Here is a 16,066-nt window from a genome sequence, read left to right as displayed (position 1 = left end):
CCCCTTGGGTGTATGTGCGCGTCCATGTAAAAGGGGAAGGGTTTGCACCATATGACCAAGGGCAAACATGGACATATCTTCCACAGTTGCACATTTTACCCAATATGAGCAAACTATAACTAAACAAACAATAAAAATGTAAAAACATAATCGATGGTCAAATCAACCCAGTTGCTGTTGCCACAGGCAAAAAGGAAAAAAAAGGCCTACTGTGACAATGCACAGGCAATAAGCATATTAATATCACTCCTTTTTCTTAACCTCGCTGGGCATAAAGCTGTTTGGCGCCCTCTAGCCGACATTATTATCTCGCCTGCAAATGCTGACGATATCCGTTAGGATAATAAGCAGGTTTCGGTTACACTTGTTTTACAAGGCGACAAGTGTAACCAAGACGAACCTATATATAATGTATACGTTTATGGACGTATTCTTCACGTTGTAGGTGAACAGAATGTCATTCTAACTGCTGAGGATGGCTGGTGGTCCACAGCGCCATCAGGAGGTCAATGTGGATCCTTACACACAGCTGTTGGTTAACAAGCTACTTAGCACTCAGCATTTAGTGCCAAGTAGCATTTCAGCAGCATTAAATGCTTTGAAATGTTTGAGTGACTTTCCACTGATGTTTCATTGTCTTTTACACTAATGTAAATGAAGAGAAGGAAGGGAAGAGTTTCTGGTTAGAACTTTATTTCAAACACAAAACAGTTCAATTTCATCATCACTGACACACGACACATGATCAGTGCTGCTACACAAACGCACGCACGCACGTGCGTGCACGCACGCACGCACATACACACACACACACACACACACACACACACACACACACACACACACACACATACACACATTCACACAAACAAACCTGCAGAGGAAAGTAAAAGAGTAAAAAAGTAAAAAAGGAGCTGTGGTGGTTTAAAAGAAGTCCAGGTCTTCAGGGGCGTCCAGGTCTCGGTACTCTATGATTGAGCGGGGGTCTCCTCGAACGCCCCGGCTGGAGAGAGAGAGAGGTTAGATACAGAGAGAGAAACAGATCCAGTAGTCCTACTCGGTTATAGCAGAACCTCTAATCCAGTAGTCCTACTAGGTTATAGCAGAACTTCTAGGAGAACATGGCACAGAGAGGGAAACCAAGAACTGAAAGGGCTGGAGTTAGGCCTTGTTACCTCGGTCCGGATATTAAAGAAGGGAATTTCTACGATGGCCAGTCTACAGTGTTGATTTGAACCCTTCACAGACACTTTTTCTAATAAAGTTGGTGTCCAGACAGACTGTTTAACCTCGTCTTCCAACCGGATCTATTTTATTTTAAAGTTGAAATGCTTCCTGAGTTTTTACTCACTGTTAGCCTATTGGGAACTTACAGATCCATGCCTCCAGCAACATGATGGGTGGAAACAAATACTAAGGGAACCAGAGTGAAACCTCTCATCCATTGTCAGCCTTCAGATGTTAATCTCAAGCACGACCTGTGAGACTAAAGAAAAAAGACAGACATACCTGTTATTGCGTTGTTTTCCCGGGAATCCCGACCCGTGACCTCTGAAGTTGTCATAGTTACCACGGCCCCCGCCAAACTGGTTAGGAGGGTAGGGCGGACCCGCCCCTAGAGAACAAACACATGAGCACCACGCCGTGAAATAAAATGTGTGTGTTCGTGTGTGTGTGTGTTCGTGTGTTCGTGTGTGTGTGTGTGTGTGTGTGTGTGTGTTCGTGCGTGTGTGTGTGTGTGTCGTTACCAGGGAAACCTTGCATGGGCGGTCGGACTCCAGGGGGATATCCCAGAAGGCTATGCTGCTGTGGCGTCTGACCCGGAAATACCTGTAGGCCAGGGGGCGGGGCTAGAGGGAGAGAGAAAACCATGTTCTCTTAATCCGCCGGGTGGATCCCTGAAAAGTACGGACATCTGGACACACGATCACCACGAGTATGTGTGTGTGAGTGACTGGAATCTTTCTCACCCTGAACAGGTGGTGGGGGAGGCTTGTTCTCGGGGAGGGCGGGTCTCTTGGCGTCCAACAGGAAGTTGTTGAAGAATTCGACTTCCTGCCTCACGGCGGTCACCTTGTCGCCGTGTTTGTTCAGGATGTGTTTCCGGACAAATTCCGGAGCCTGCGAGCAGCAAACCGGGACAAACCATCACTACGGCAGCGCTTACTCAAGATAAACCATGATAACCAAGACACCAGCGTTTCTAGATCGGTCGGCATGCTAGCGTTTCCTCGGGTATGTTGTTAGCGTCCTAGCCGAAGGGTTTCTAGTTATGCTCTGGGCATACTAGCATGGCGGTTAGCATCTCCAAGTTCTGTTAGCATGTGTGGTAGCATGGCTGCGTGTCTCACCTTGAACTTCTTCCCGCTGAGTGGACACAGCCACTTGTCCTTCCCGAGCTCCTGCGTGTTTGCTACGAGAAACTTCTCCACCTGCAGGGAACACGGTGGTGTGGCGTATATTAGTAGTACGGTGTATAATTGTAACATAGTGCATAGTTGTACGAGTGTTTAGTAGTAGTACTAGTAGTGAATGGACTGCATTTATACAGCGCTTTTCTAACCAATGGCCACTGCAAGCGCTTTACAATGTTGCCTAACATTCACACACACACACACACACACACACACACACACACACACACACACACACACACACACACACACACACACACACACACACACACACACACACACACACACACACACACACACACACGAAGAGCCGGGGATCGAACTAGCAACCTTCCGGTTACAAGCCAACCCGCTCTACCTCCTGAGCCATATGCCGCCCCTAGTAGTATAGTGTTAAGTAGTAGAAGTGGTAGTCTGTAGTCGTAGTGTATATATATATATATATATATATATATATATATATATATAGTATACCTCGTGGTCTGGGTCCTTCTTCCCCAGTCTGGCAGCCTCCTCGTCACTCAGGGATTCAGACGAGGTGAGCAGCACGGCCAGACGCTCCTCGCACATCTTCTGGTGCTCGCCAACTGTCCACACGCAGTCAATACCTCGTCAGTACCAGTTCAGTCTGCACATACGTTATAGTGGTAGTAGTACCTTCTGTAGTAGTAATGTTATAGTGGTAGTAGTACCTTCTGCTGTAGTAATGTTGCCCAGTGGAGCGGGTCCTCTGACATGGATCAGACCACAGCGATGGGGCATCTCATCTTCAGCAGGATACTCACAGAGGTTATAGTAATCTACCGAGTGGACCAGACGCAGATACACCAGCAGTCTGTCTAGAACCTACACACACACACACACACACACAGGTTATAATGTCAACCAGGTAAAGTCTGTCTAGTATATATTTATATATATTCTATAAATCTATCTATAATAATAAGTCATCTGATGGTACCTTGAGTAGTGTTTCATCCGTTTCCACGGTGACGTCGCTGGGGTCCTTGCCGTCCCCGGCCTCGTTGCCCCCGGTGACGCCGGTCAGCTCCTCCTCCTCGGCGCTGACCTCCTCTATCAGGTAGTCGGTTATGTTCTTCAGCACCGGATTGCTCTCCGTCGCCTAGCAACCACCATGACAACATCCCTCACCACCTCTTCTCCATCATCCCTTTGTCCCGTCGTCGCTTCACTCCTGCCTCCATCATGTGCAAGTCATCTGTCTCACCTCCAATGTATTTAACTTCTCCAGTATTGGGTCTCTACTGAACCGTGCTGTCACTGTGAGTGCGTGGTAGGGTGTGCGTACCTCCTCTCCCCACAGAGAGCCTTTCTGGTCCAGGGCGTGGACAAGGCGAGCCGACAGCTTGATGTCGTTCCGGACCACCGGCTTGTGATGAGTCAGACCATTCACACTCCTCACTCGCCGGGACAGATCTCGGTTCACCACCGGGGCCAACTCACAGTCCTTTAACTAGACAGAGAGAAGGACACACAGTCAGACACAGGTCTCTGTTCACCACCGGGGCCAACTCACAGTCCTTTAACTAGACAGAGAGAAGGACACACAGTCAGACAGACAGGTCTCTGTTCACTACTGAAACCAACTCACAGTCCTTTAACTAGACAGAGAGAAGGACACACAGTCAGACAGACAGGTCTCTGTTCACTACTGAAGCCAACTCGCAGTCCTTTAACTAGGCAGAGAGGGCACACAGACACAGTCAGACAGACAGGTCTCTGTTCACTACTGAAGCCAACTCACAGTCCTTTAACTAGGCAGAGAGGGCACACAGACACACAGTCAGACAGGTCTCTGTTCATTACTGAAGCCAACTCACAGTCCTTTAACTAGGCAGAGAGGGCACACAGACACACAGTCAGACAGACAGGCCGGCAGATGGGTCTCTGTTCACTACCGGAGCTTCCTCATAGGCCGATAACTATATAGATAGACAGTCAGACAGACGTGCCTCTGTTCACTACTGGAGCTAAATGACTGTCCTTTAACGAGATAGACAGTAGACCTTTAGATTAGATAGAAAGCTCATTCAAGGATTCTACCGATGCCGTGTGCTGTGATTGGCTGAGAGAAGACATGGTGCTCTGTTATTTGTCGTTACCCTGATGTTCTGTAGATTCCAGCAGATCTCCTTGATGTTTACACTGCGGTCAAAGGTAACCCAGCAACGCCTGAAAAACCTGGCAGAGCAGAGTATATAATCATTACATCATCATATCAAAGGGCATATGAATGCCAAAAAAACAACACATTGCTATATCAACATATTGTCTACACAATATCATTGTCATTACATCATCATGGCATTCTACATACACTATCATAACAATCATCAGATAAGATACCATTATATTTATATGATTAGATGTTAGAGCTGAACAGAACACCATAGGGATAGAGTGGGAGATATTATAAAATAGATACGATTTCATTTTAAAAGTAGGTTTTCTTACCTCCTCTCAGGCTGTGGGTCGGACAGCGCCACCCGCAGGAACCCAGGGTACCTGCGACACAACTACAAACATGCACACACAATTACTGGTGTGCATTACGAAGTGTGCATATTGAACTACGGTGTGTGTTAGGTATATTGTACTATGGTGTGTGTATTGTACTATGGTGTGTGCATTGAACTACGGTGTGTGTTAGGTATATTGTACTATGGTGTGTGTAGTGAACTACGGTGTGTGTTAGGTATATTGTACTATGGTGCGTGTATTGTACTATGGTGTGTGTAGTGAACTACGGTGTGTGTTAGGTATATTGTACTATGGTGTGTGTAGTGAACTACGGTGTGTGTATTGTACTATGGTGCGTGTATTGTACTATGGTGTGTGTAGTGAACTACGGTGTGTGTAGTGAACTACGGTGTGTTAGGTATATTGTACCATGGTGTGTGTATTGTACTAGAGTGTGTGTATTGAACTATGGTGTGTGTAGTGTACTACGGTGTGTGTATTGCACTACGGTGTGTGTATTGTACTACGGTGTGTGTATTGTACTATGGTGTGTGTATTGTACTACGGTGTGTGTATTGTATTACGGTGTGTGCATTGAACTATGGTGCGTTAGGTGTCTATATGGAGCGCTGCAGACGGGTGTGTAGCACGTACAGCTCCCAGCTCCTCTCTACAGACATCAGGAGCGATGCTCCTCATGAACAGGGAGGTGGTGAGGTGGAGGGGGCGGGGCTTAGGGGGCCCCGCCTTCTCTCTCTCCTTTTGGCGCTCCTTGTGTCGCTCGCCCCCTTCTGTAAAGCACACGCATCGATCAGGGTCTCTGCAGGTCTCCACCAGCGGATGTTGATATTTAACACGTTTTAAAAGCATTGAATTGATTTTCTTTACATACAGTGGATGTGTATGAGGGGTGCGTTGAGCCGACTAACCTTCCTCTCCCTCTTCCTCCTCCTCCTCCTTCTCGCCGTCAGAGTGGGAGGAGTCGGAGTCGGAGCCGCTGCCGTCTGCGCTGTCGGCGGACCCGCTGCTGCGCTTCCTCTTCCTGCCCTGAGGAGCCGATGACAACACAACGCTCGTCAGGGTGGTCTTCATGTCGTCAGGGAGACCGGTGATCATGGGGACCGTTTGTCATTGGGACCGTCGTCAGGGGTGTCATTCGTCCTGGGAACTGGTTGCCATGGAGGCCATCGTTGTGGGGACAGGTCATCGGGGCGTCTTCGTCGGGAATGGTTTTCAGGGTCACAGTTGTCATGGGGGGGGGGGGGGGGGGGGGGGGGGCAGTCGTCAGGTGTAACGGTTGTCATGGGCCCAGTCCTCGTCATCGGGACAGGTTGTCATAGTGATTGTCTTTGGGGGCCGATCGTCATGGAGACCATTAGTCATGGGGACTGGTTTTTCTTAGAGAGAAGGATAAGGACTCTTACCTTCTTGCTCTCCTGCTCCTGCTTCTCTCCATTCAGCTGACCCTCCTCAACTCCCTCCTGAACCAACCCACGCAACAATATTGTTACCAATAAGAAGAAGAAGAAGAATGTATCAATATAATAAGAAGAAGAATATAACTAATGCAACAACCTGGTTCTGGTCTTTGGTGGGCCCAGGCTCAGTGTCTGGTTTGGTCCCAGGAGTACCAGTAGCCACTGGAGCTGCAGCCACACTTGACCCCCCCCCATCCCCCCCTCCTCCTCCTCCTCCCACAGGCCCCTCCCCTCCCACCAACGTGGAAACAGGCAGCTCCAACACCTGGAGATCATGGTCTGTGCCTCCCTCCATCTTTATCACCGCTAGAGAGAGAGAGTGAACGCGTGGGAGAGACAGAGAGAGTGAGTCAGTTCTATTGATACATGGAATGAATAGTGCCTTCAAACTGTCCATCCTCCTGCTCCTATACCTGCATCCAGCAGCTTGATGATTTTGGGCGCGTGTTCCATGTCGAGTGACATGTTGTCCAGCCAACCGTTCTCCAGAAGGAAGAGGAAGACGCCCATTCGGCTCTTCAGAGCAGCCTGAGACTCCGCCCTCCTGCTGACCATATCCTCAGGGTGGTACTTCATTCGAAACCTGGAGAAAGAGAGAGAGAGAGAGCGAGAGACTATTACTACCAACCAATAAACCGGAAAGAGAGAGAGTACGACTACCACCCCATAACCTGTAGAGAGAGAGAGGTGTGTGTCTCACCACTCATGTTCTTTGTGAGTGATGAAGAAGTCCTGCAGCTGCTGCCGTCTGAAGTCCAGTTTGTACTGGTTGTACCTCTTCACCGCCTCCGTCTCATCCACACTGTCCTCCATGTTCAGCAGGAAGTCCTACACACACACACACACACACACACAGTTTAGTCTCGAGGTTGAATGGACAAAATAGAGTTTATTAATCCAGACAGTAGAGATATTTACCTTAAAACTTCTCATGACGGGCGGGCCAGGAGGGGGGAGCTCAGAATCCACCATCCCCAGTCTGGGGGAGAAAAGACAGACAGGTTCACGCCGAAAGTCCTCTAGGCAAGACTAGGTGAGAGAGACAGGTTCATGTCTACAGTCTACTAGACAAGACTAGGGTAGAGAGACAGGTTCATGTCTACAGGGTACTAGACAGGGCTAGGGGAGAGGGACAGGTTCACGTCTAAAGTCCTCTAGACAAGACTAGGGGAGAGACAGGTTCATGTCTACAGTCCTCTAGACAAGACTAGGAGAGAGACAGGTTCATGTCTACAGTGCACTGGACAGGGCTAGGGGAGAGAGACAGGTTCATGTCTACAGTCCACTGGACAGGGCTAGGGGAGAGAGACAGGTTCATGTCTACAGTCCACTGGACAGGGCTAGGGGAGAGGGACAGGTTCATGTCTACAGTGTACTAGACAGGGCTAGGGGAGAGGGACAGGTTAATGTCAGGCCAACTAGTCCTATGTTTCCTACACGCCCCAATAAACCGTGTGGGACAACCTAAGTGAACACGCTGATTGTACTTAGTTTCCGGTACATGGGGCCGTTGAGGTGTAGCTCCCTACCGGCCCTGCAGGGGGTGTCCGGGGTGGTGGGGGTGCATGTTGGGTAGCTCAGGGTGCCAGCCAGGGTGTCCGGGACCCCCAGGGAACGGAGGACCGCCTCCTCCATACGGCATATCGTAGCCCCCCCGGTACGGCTCGCCTCGATGGTCATCCCTACAAACAGAAGACGTGTGGGTTAGGGTTAGGGAGAGAGACAGGTCAACAGAGAGACAGTTGTTGGGGTTAGGGAATGAACCCGGGTCCCAGAGCAGGGTTGGTTAACGATCTTACCGGTGTCTGATGCGCGACCGTTGGCATTTTATTCACAGCGGCATTTAGCTATTATTATTAAGCCTAGCTATATTGGTCCAATCAAAAAGTGTTGTAATAACACTATTTAATAATTGTTTTAGGGTTCTCCTCAGGGTTTTGTTGGGGAGAATTAAATTGGAGTTTAGATTTCACCACAACTTACTAGTTGTTACTAGTGCGCCATGGTGGCGTGGTAGTTAGTAGAGAATAGGTTATGGCAGGGTTCTAACCTATGTATTAAGCAGCAGTTTCAATGTTTGAACTAAGGGAAAATGTCTGCCGTGCAATTTTATCAAAACGTTGCATTAAACCTCCTATGTGGCCAATGTCTGGTTTACAGCCAGTTCTGATGAAGTGGTTAGGAGCCAGGCTAAACCAGTCTCTCGTCATGCATTTGTGTTGTTGGGTTGGTGAGCTAGGTGCTAGGGTTTACCAGTCTCTTCTCATGCGTTTGTGTTGGGGACTCATGTGTCTTGGTGGAGAGAATCTCTCTCTGCGTCCGCGGTCATAGTCCCGCCTGCGGTCACGGCCGCGATCCCAGTCCCTGCAACACACATGCACACAATATGAATAATAGGGTAAGAGGATGTAAGGGGAGGATCTGTTTGGCCAGTCCTCCCCACAGCAGACGCTCAAGGAGTAGAAGTACGGATTGATGCTTATGGGGGAAGACCTACCTCTCGGGCCAGTCCTCCCTCCTCCTGTCCTCCCTCTCTCTCGACCGCTCCATGTCACTCCTCTCCCGCCGGAACTTGTCCCGCCTTCTCCTGTCAAACTCGTCATCGCTGTCTCCCATTGGTCTAGAGGCAAGAGGAGACAGTTGGTCAGTATTCCAATTCGCTTCCTAGTTGCCTCATTACCTATAGTTAACAGTATATATTACACTATTCAGGGAGCAATACTACAAAATAGTGACATGTGACCAATTGGAACACAGCAACAGAAAAAAAATGAACCCCCTGCATCCCCCTTAATAAGGTCACAGTTCTGTTTACTGCGAGATTAACAATCATTTGTAATCACAGGTGGCTTCACATGATGAACCTTCTTTACAACGGGATGGGTACCAAAACACGGTATTAAACTGAGCAGTTGCTATATTTGCCTGAAGGACCCATACGGTCTTTCCGATACCACTGTACCAAATTGTCCACAGGGGGAGCTATAATTCAGTCAAAGTTAGACATCAAAACCGTTATCTAATCAATCACAAGTCCACTTCAATACATGTGAGCTTCTTTTTTTCTGAGGAAGAAAGTTAAAAAGCATAGGGAAAAATAAAGCATTTTTTTGGATTATTCAGATGAGAGTACCCTTGAAGTATTTGATCAATACGTTATGAGTATAGTATCGTTATAATCCTAACGACACTCAACCCTACTCAAAACATCCATATACTGGTAACTTCACCACATTGACATTCAATCATACAATATACCAGCATATTGGTGACTTCCCCAAATGAACCCTAACTACATGTTGTAATACACCATTATATAGGCTGCTGTTGATCTCATCACATGCAGACTCACTACATGTACTAATACATCATAATCACTGAATCAGTCATACTGATGGCTTCACCTCATGAACACTTACTACTCAGTACTACTAATACATCGAATACAGTGAACCCTCATATGAACCCTCACTATCAGTACTCATTCATAATATACCATTATATAACGTTACTGGTGCCATCCCCACATGAGCACTCCAAACATGCAGTGATAAGTCATGTACTGGTGACTTCAACACATGAACAATCACTGAAACACAATACATCATGTACAATCATATTATTTGGCCTTCCTTGAACACTTAATACGTGAATCAATAGAATACATCATTCGATTATCATATAGGATGCTGGTGACTGCACCACATGAACGCTCAGTACATGTACTAATAAATCATATTATATAATATAATGGTGACTTCAACACGTGAAAACTCTACATGTACTCATACAAAATATACCATCATAAACTAGAGGTAGTGTGTTTCTAGCATGTTTAGAGTGGAGAAAGGGAGACTTTACGTCGGTTCGTTTGCTAACTAGCTAACAATAGCACAGCGTTAGCAAGATAGCTCCACGGCTAGCAGCACATGCTAACCCTGGGTCACGGGGGCTATAGGTTTGCCCCCGAACACCGCAACACAGCGTGTTCATATGTATGAGGATGTGGATTTACCGAGAGGGAGATGGGCGAACGTCTTCCATTATTTTTTACCTGAAGTCACGTCTACTGCAGCGTTATAAATCGGTACCGGGAACGCCGCTTCGCTTCTCGCACAAATCCCGCCCTGGAACGAGATTCCGCCGTAGAACGTGATGACTACGAGTACTTCCGGTTCGTTTACCGCTTCGACCCGTTGCTGCGATTCGTCAAAAGAAAAAGAAAAACATTTGAAAAAAATGTTTTTGGTAATCCACGTAGACCATAAACGCTCGAATGTAAAAAGGACTCATTGAAACTAGTTAAGGAAAAATGCAGGTCCCTCGTTTACTTGCATTGGTTTACATGCCGTGTCACTGCCCGATTTGCGTAGCTCACCTGCGTCGCGCAGATGGACCCACGCCGCCAATATTGACCCTTGCGCCTTTGCACATAAAATGCCTATTCATTTACAAATTTAATTTTCACACGGTTTATAGTTCTGAGAAAATATAATCTAACATTGCATAATGATCAATAATGTCTAAGGGTTTTGGTAAAAATTATATTTGGGAAACTCTTCCACGGTAACCTTTTCAACACCCGCCTCCAAACACCATTACCCAGGATTCTTAGCGCAGTTGCTACGATACAGAGCATATGCGTCGTTTTTAGCTTAGCTACTCTGACTCATAGCTTTGAATCTGAAGACATTCACATCGGATACACCAGACTACGGAGGTATAAAGAGGTATTGCTTTATAAACACTTGTAACATATCACCCATAACCCTCATTCGTCCTGGCGGCGACACAGGGGTGTCTCGTTAGGATCCGTTGAGACTAACATTAGGTTCTGTTCTGTTAAAGCTAAAAACATTATCTTGTGTATCGTTAAAGCAAGCAACATTAGCTTATTCTCCTTTTGTCTGTTAAAGATAACTGTAGCTTGTGCACTAGTAAGGCTAACCACATTAATTTGTGTACCGTTAACGTTAACAGTGCCGTTATATTGCGTAGCGTTGAAGTCACCGCTAGCTTGTGTACTGTTAGCTGAGCTGCTAGCAGACGGATGGCAGCTGGTTTCAATGGAGCGGAGCGATACTAAAGTCTTGGCAAACCAGCCTTACGACGAGAGCCTGGAGGTCAACGACTCCGAGGACATCGCTAGCGTGTACACCCCGACACCGCAAACACACCAGGTACACACACACACACACACACACACACACACACACACACACACACACACACACACACACACACACACACACACACACATATTGGGCTGCTATATAACTGTTTAGTTTGTACCGCTACATGATGCGCTACTAGTCTCTTTATCAAAAAATGATCATAGTCATCATAGTCTCTGTACCGTGACATGATGTCATCCCAGTCTCTATATCAAGGCATGATGTCATCCTACTGTCTGTATCACGACATCATGTCTTGCTCTAGAGAGACTTGAGGCCGAGGAGCAGAAAGGGGCGGGGCGTAATGGAAGCCAATAGCAGCAGCGATGAGTTTGAAGAGGACGACAGCCCCCAGAAGCGACGGGAGCCAATCAGCAACCTGGCTGGACTGGGTCCAGAGCAGGAGGAGGAGGAGGATGAGGAGGACTCTGATGAAGAGGACTCTGATGATGATGACGATGATGATGAGGAGGAGGGGGCCTCGGCGCCCGAGGGCGCATACGACCCCGCCGACTACCACAACCTCCCTGTTTCTACGGAAATAAAAGAACTGTTCCAGTACATCACACGGTAGGATGACGCCACAGCACAGCGTGTTCTAATTGTGTGAGGAGTGTGTACCTATAGAGACACCACGGTGTGTTCCTATTGGTAGAGTGTGTAACCGCGATGTCCTCGCTGTGCGTTTCTTTTGGCTGACTGAGGTCTTGTGTGACGTTTCAGCTACACCCCCCAGGTGGTGGAGTTGGAGAACAAGCTGAAACCCTTCATCCCTGACTACATCCCAGCAGTAGGGGACATAGACGCCTTCCTTAAGGTACCTATACTACGACCGTGACTCATTCCTCAAGGTACAAAACTACCGCCTTGAAGCCTTCCTCAAGGTTCCTATGCTACCTCCTACACACTTTCGCAGAGGTACCTATGCTAGCACCTAGACGCCTTTCTCAAGGGACCTATTCTACCACCTTGACAGCTTCCTCAAGGTACCTATCGTGCCACCTAGTCGCCTTCCTCAAGGTGCCTATGTTAACACGGAAGCCTATGTACTCGGACCTCTAGGTGCCTCGTCCCGATGATAAGCCCGATGACCTCGGCCTGCTGCTATTGGACGAACCCTGTGTCAAGCAGTCTGACCCCAGGGTGCTGTCGCTGTGGCTGTCAGAGGAGACCAAGCAACACCACCCCACTGAGGTACTGCCCCTGAAGTAGTACACCTATAGTACACTTGTAGTGATATACCTGTAGTAGTACAGCTGTAGTAGTACACCTGTAGTAGTACACCTGTAGTATTACACCTGTAGTATTACACCTGTAGTAGTACACCTGTAGTATTACACCTGTAGTAGTACACCTGTAGTAGTACACCTGTAGTAGTACACCTGTAGTAGTACATCTGTAGTAGCTGCTCGATCATGGAAAAAATAATAATCACGATTATTTCGGTCAATATTGAAATCACGAATATTCAAACGATATTTTTTTAGTTTGAAAACAAAAAATACACAAAATGTTCAAAAGAAAATGTTAAAATCTAAAATAATGTACAGATATGTATCCAGCTGAAATCGAAATCGAGATTGAAATTCGATTAATGGCCCGGCCCTATGTAGTAGTATACCTGTAGTAGTATACCTCCGATGATAATATTTGATCCTGAATAACGCGACTCAAGGCTCCATTCTCCCTGTATTGATCCTCCCTCCACCTGCCCCCGGCTCCCCTCCTGCAGGTGAAGAAGGTGAGCAGTATCCGCAGCCCCCACCAGGAGCAGAAGGCCCTGGACAGCTGGATGGAGAGCATATCGGAGCTCCATCGCTGCAAGGCCCCGGCCAGCGTCCACTACGCCCGGCCCATGCCCGACGTGGAGTCCCTGATGCAGGAGTGGCCCGCCGAGGTGGAGGAGCTCCTGGGCCGCGTGGCGCTGCCCAGCGCCGAGCTGGACTGTGACCTGGCCCAGTACGTGGACATCGTCTGTGGGCTGTTGGACATCCCGGTCTACAAGAACCGCATCCAGTCGCTCCACGTCCTCTTCACCCTCTACCTGGAGTTCCAGAACTCTGAACACTTCAAGGCGCAGAACCACGACCGCCTGGCCTCCTAGAGCTGTGCAGAAGCTCCTAGAACCGGCTAGATCCACCCTGGAGACCCAAAAGAGCCAGCCAGAACCCACTGGACCCACCCAGAACCAACTGGACCCACGTAGAACCAGCTAGACCCATTTTGAGACCAATAAGAGACAGCTAGAAACCAACTGGACCCACTTAGCACCAGCTAGACCCACCTAGATTGAGCTAAAGTCACCCAGGACCAGCTAGACCGGCCTAGAACATCCGTAAACCAGATAGAACTACCTAAAACCAAAACCGTGACCAGCTATAACTATAACCGCCCAGAACCAGCTAGAACCTCCTAGAAATTATACAGAGTCTCAGAGAACCAGACAGAACCACGGCCGCCAGCCAGAATGAGACCAACTAGAACCAGACAGAACCAGAGCAGCTAGAATGAGACTAGCTAGAACCAGACAGAACCAGAGCTGCTAGAATGAGACCAGCTAGAGACGGAGAGAACCAGACCAGCAAGATTGCGACCCGCTTGAACAAATAAAACCAGATCTGTTTGTTGTACCTGAATAATGGTGATATGGTTTCTTATAATAGTTATATCATAATGTTTATGATTATATAATTATATTATACATAATTTAGCTGTTTGATGACTCTGTTGAACTCTGTGTTGGAGACATATATGAGTGGGATGTGTATTATTAACATTATATTGGGATATTTACATACACAATAATAGGAACACAATCACAAAGGTTTGACACGACAAGACATTGAGAAGGTTAAATAAACCCTCTACAAAATAAAAGCTCTCTGTTTATTCCATGACGCTGGTTGGAGGTTCCATTCCCTCTAGGGCTTCCTATAATATCATTTGTATAGTGAGACTTGGATGTACTTCATCCCAGATGGTAAGATCAGTTGTGACGCATCCCAGCAGCCAGAGATTAAGTAGTTAATCACACATGTAAACGGTTGGCATTAGATTAACAATATAATAATTAATATTTGTATAAATAGTTCTTATTTAGTACCGCTAGAGGGCATCAGAGCGTCTCCTCCGAGACATCTCCCACCATGCAGCGGGTTGTTATTGTTGACGAACATGGGACCGAGCGGCTGTGCGTTGCGGAGGACTCTGGTCCGATGCCGACCCGTGACGTCCCGCCCGGGGACGGCAGAGCAGGTCAAAACTTCCTCCTCACCTAATTTAACCACTTCTAAACGCGTGCCACGACGCTGCCGTGTCACCGTGCAGCGACACATACACCCCTCCACCCGTCTATCTGTTCCTCTTCAGTCTGCTTTGTGTTTCATTCTGCATCGTCCACCTTATGACGTCCATCCATCATTCTTTCCCTTCTTTATCATCCCTCCCTCATTATGTCTCTATCGTCCTTTCATTATTCTGTAGGGCCTATATCATCTCACAATCATTCTCCTTTCACTTTCATCCTTCCATAATTCTGTCTCTCCTCTATGTTCCTGCATTTCTGTCTCCTCGATCATCCCTCCTTCATTCTGTATCGTCCATCGTCCCTCCTTCATTCTGCATCTTTGTAGAGTGATAATGATTAATATTATACATATTTAATATCATGATACATATTATAATGTCTATGACTACATTGTAGAGTGATAATGCTAAATATGCTAAATAATGCTTTAAATATAATATATTCATGTAAATAATGTATTTATGACTATTTTAAACTGATAACGATGCATATATAATGCATATATAACAATGCAATATAATGATTAATGATCAATTGTGCATGAAATTACTCGGTATTGTAGGGTAGCGCCCCCTGCTGCCCGGTCGTATGTCGGCAGCCCCTTGTGGTGCTCCAGGTCCACCGCTACGGAAGAGATCCCCACTCCTCCCTACTCCTCCCCCAGGGGGTCCTGTCTGGTTAGGCACCCACACACACTCATGCATGCACCCATCACACACCAAACTGGAACAACGGTTCAAGAAACATTAGATGTTAATATGAATTGTGTGTGTCACGTCTAAAATGACACACACAAACACACACACACACACACAAACGGCCACACACACACACACACATATTCCCTCACACACACAAACACGCCAAACGCACACACACAACCACATGCATGTTAATGGGGACACATTGACACATTATGGGGGACATGAGATTGGTTTGTGCCTCTGCCTCCTTGCCAGGCGACGACCTCTACGACCTGACGGTAACCGATGGCGACTGCCGGCTGTGCGTGACGCTTGAGCCAGTCCTCAACAGGTTGGTGGAGAGAAACACCCTCCATGTTGGGTCCAGGTTAAGGCACGCCTCCTTCTCGCTGCCCCTTCACCAGGGGGAGGGGCCAAGGGACCCGGGCTCAGCCAATCACGTGGAGAGGTAAACATTTGCTTCCTTCGTTATGTTGCTGATGGTTGAGTCTTGCCTCGACTGTCTACT

The 16,066-nt window shown here is 47.5% G+C and overlaps 3 protein-coding genes across 9 annotated transcripts in view; 2 read left to right on the top strand and 1 right to left on the bottom strand.

The window, feature by feature from the left end:
• Nucleotides 1-673: 673 nt before the first annotated feature.
• On the bottom strand, nucleotides 674-10,588 carry LOC132475802 (serrate RNA effector molecule homolog). Of its 2 annotated transcripts, none has more exons than XM_060077128.1 (22): nucleotides 10,428-10,588; nucleotides 8,871-8,993; nucleotides 8,627-8,737; nucleotides 7,903-8,055; nucleotides 7,292-7,352; nucleotides 7,074-7,201; nucleotides 6,787-6,956; nucleotides 6,471-6,679; nucleotides 6,320-6,376; nucleotides 5,825-5,942; nucleotides 5,550-5,686; nucleotides 4,890-4,951; nucleotides 4,538-4,616; nucleotides 3,724-3,888; nucleotides 3,376-3,537; nucleotides 3,107-3,260; nucleotides 2,889-3,001; nucleotides 2,352-2,432; nucleotides 1,971-2,121; nucleotides 1,749-1,850; nucleotides 1,510-1,615; nucleotides 674-1,003 (listed from the first exon to the last, which is right to left on the bottom strand). In XM_060077128.1, exons 2-22 carry the CDS (start codon nucleotides 8,987-8,989, stop codon nucleotides 925-927), a joined length of 2,517 nt encoding a protein of 838 aa, XP_059933111.1. In that variant the 5' UTR covers nucleotides 8,990-8,993; nucleotides 10,428-10,588; the 3' UTR covers nucleotides 674-924. The 2 variants fall into 2 exon arrangements, with proteins under 2 accessions (XP_059933111.1, XP_059933110.1); XM_060077127.1 differs by having other exon boundaries at nucleotides 10,389-10,548.
• Nucleotides 10,589-10,941: 353 nt separating this feature from the next.
• On the top strand, nucleotides 10,942-14,441 carry ift46 (intraflagellar transport 46 homolog (Chlamydomonas)). 6 transcript variants are annotated; one of them, XM_060077189.1, is made up of 6 exons: nucleotides 10,942-11,093; nucleotides 11,354-11,553; nucleotides 11,813-12,117; nucleotides 12,271-12,364; nucleotides 12,610-12,741; nucleotides 13,280-14,441. In XM_060077189.1, the coding sequence occupies exons 2-6, from the start codon at nucleotides 11,440-11,442 to the stop codon at nucleotides 13,649-13,651; spliced, it is 1,017 nt and encodes a 338-aa protein (XP_059933172.1). In that variant the 5' UTR covers nucleotides 10,942-11,093; nucleotides 11,354-11,439; the 3' UTR covers nucleotides 13,652-14,441. The 6 variants fall into 6 exon arrangements, with proteins under 6 accessions (XP_059933172.1, XP_059933171.1, XP_059933173.1 ...); XM_060077188.1 differs by having other exon boundaries at nucleotides 10,948-11,103; XM_060077190.1 differs by having other exon boundaries at nucleotides 10,965-11,093; nucleotides 11,405-11,553.
• A 229-nt stretch (nucleotides 14,442-14,670) lies between these two features.
• si:ch73-71d17.2 (RPA-related protein RADX) overlaps nucleotides 14,671-16,066 on the top strand; it is a 7,360-nt gene continuing 5,964 nt past the window's right edge. The window contains exons 1-3 of the mRNA XM_060077126.1: nucleotides 14,671-14,802; nucleotides 15,417-15,531; nucleotides 15,814-16,006. Coding sequence (XP_059933109.1) covers nucleotides 14,722-14,802; nucleotides 15,417-15,531; nucleotides 15,814-16,006 — 389 coding nt within the window. The 5' untranslated portion in view covers nucleotides 14,671-14,721. The remainder of the gene's footprint in view (nucleotides 14,803-15,416; nucleotides 15,532-15,813; nucleotides 16,007-16,066) is intronic.

This window comes from Gadus macrocephalus, chromosome 17, assembly GCF_031168955.1.
Source record: "Gadus macrocephalus chromosome 17, ASM3116895v1".
Lineage (NCBI taxonomy): Eukaryota > Metazoa > Chordata > Actinopteri > Gadiformes > Gadidae > Gadus > Gadus macrocephalus.
Note: the sequence above shows the minus strand (reverse complement) of the source record. Positions and strands in the feature narration are given on the sequence as shown.

Coding starts and splice junctions, on each gene's coding strand:
- ift46 (XM_060077189.1), top strand. CDS start 11,440: ATGGAGCGGAGCGATACTAAAGTCTTGGCAAACCAGCCTTACGACGAG. Junction 12,365..12,609: donor ACATAGACGCCTTCCTTAAG/GTACCTATACTA, acceptor TCGGACCTCTAG/GTGCCTCGTCCCGATGATAA. Junction 12,742..13,279: donor AGCAACACCACCCCACTGAG/GTACTGCCCCTG, acceptor CCCCTCCTGCAG/GTGAAGAAGGTGAGCAGTAT.
- LOC132475802 (XM_060077127.1), bottom strand. CDS start 10,417: ATGGAAGACGTTCGCCCATCTCCCTCTCG. Junction 6,957..7,073: donor ACTCACAAAGAACATGAGTG/GTGAGACACACA, acceptor CTCTTTCTCCAG/GTTTCGAATGAAGTACCACC. Junction 1,004..1,509: donor GGAAAACAACGCAATAACAG/GTATGTCTGTCT, acceptor CTCTCTCTCCAG/CCGGGGCGTTCGAGGAGACC.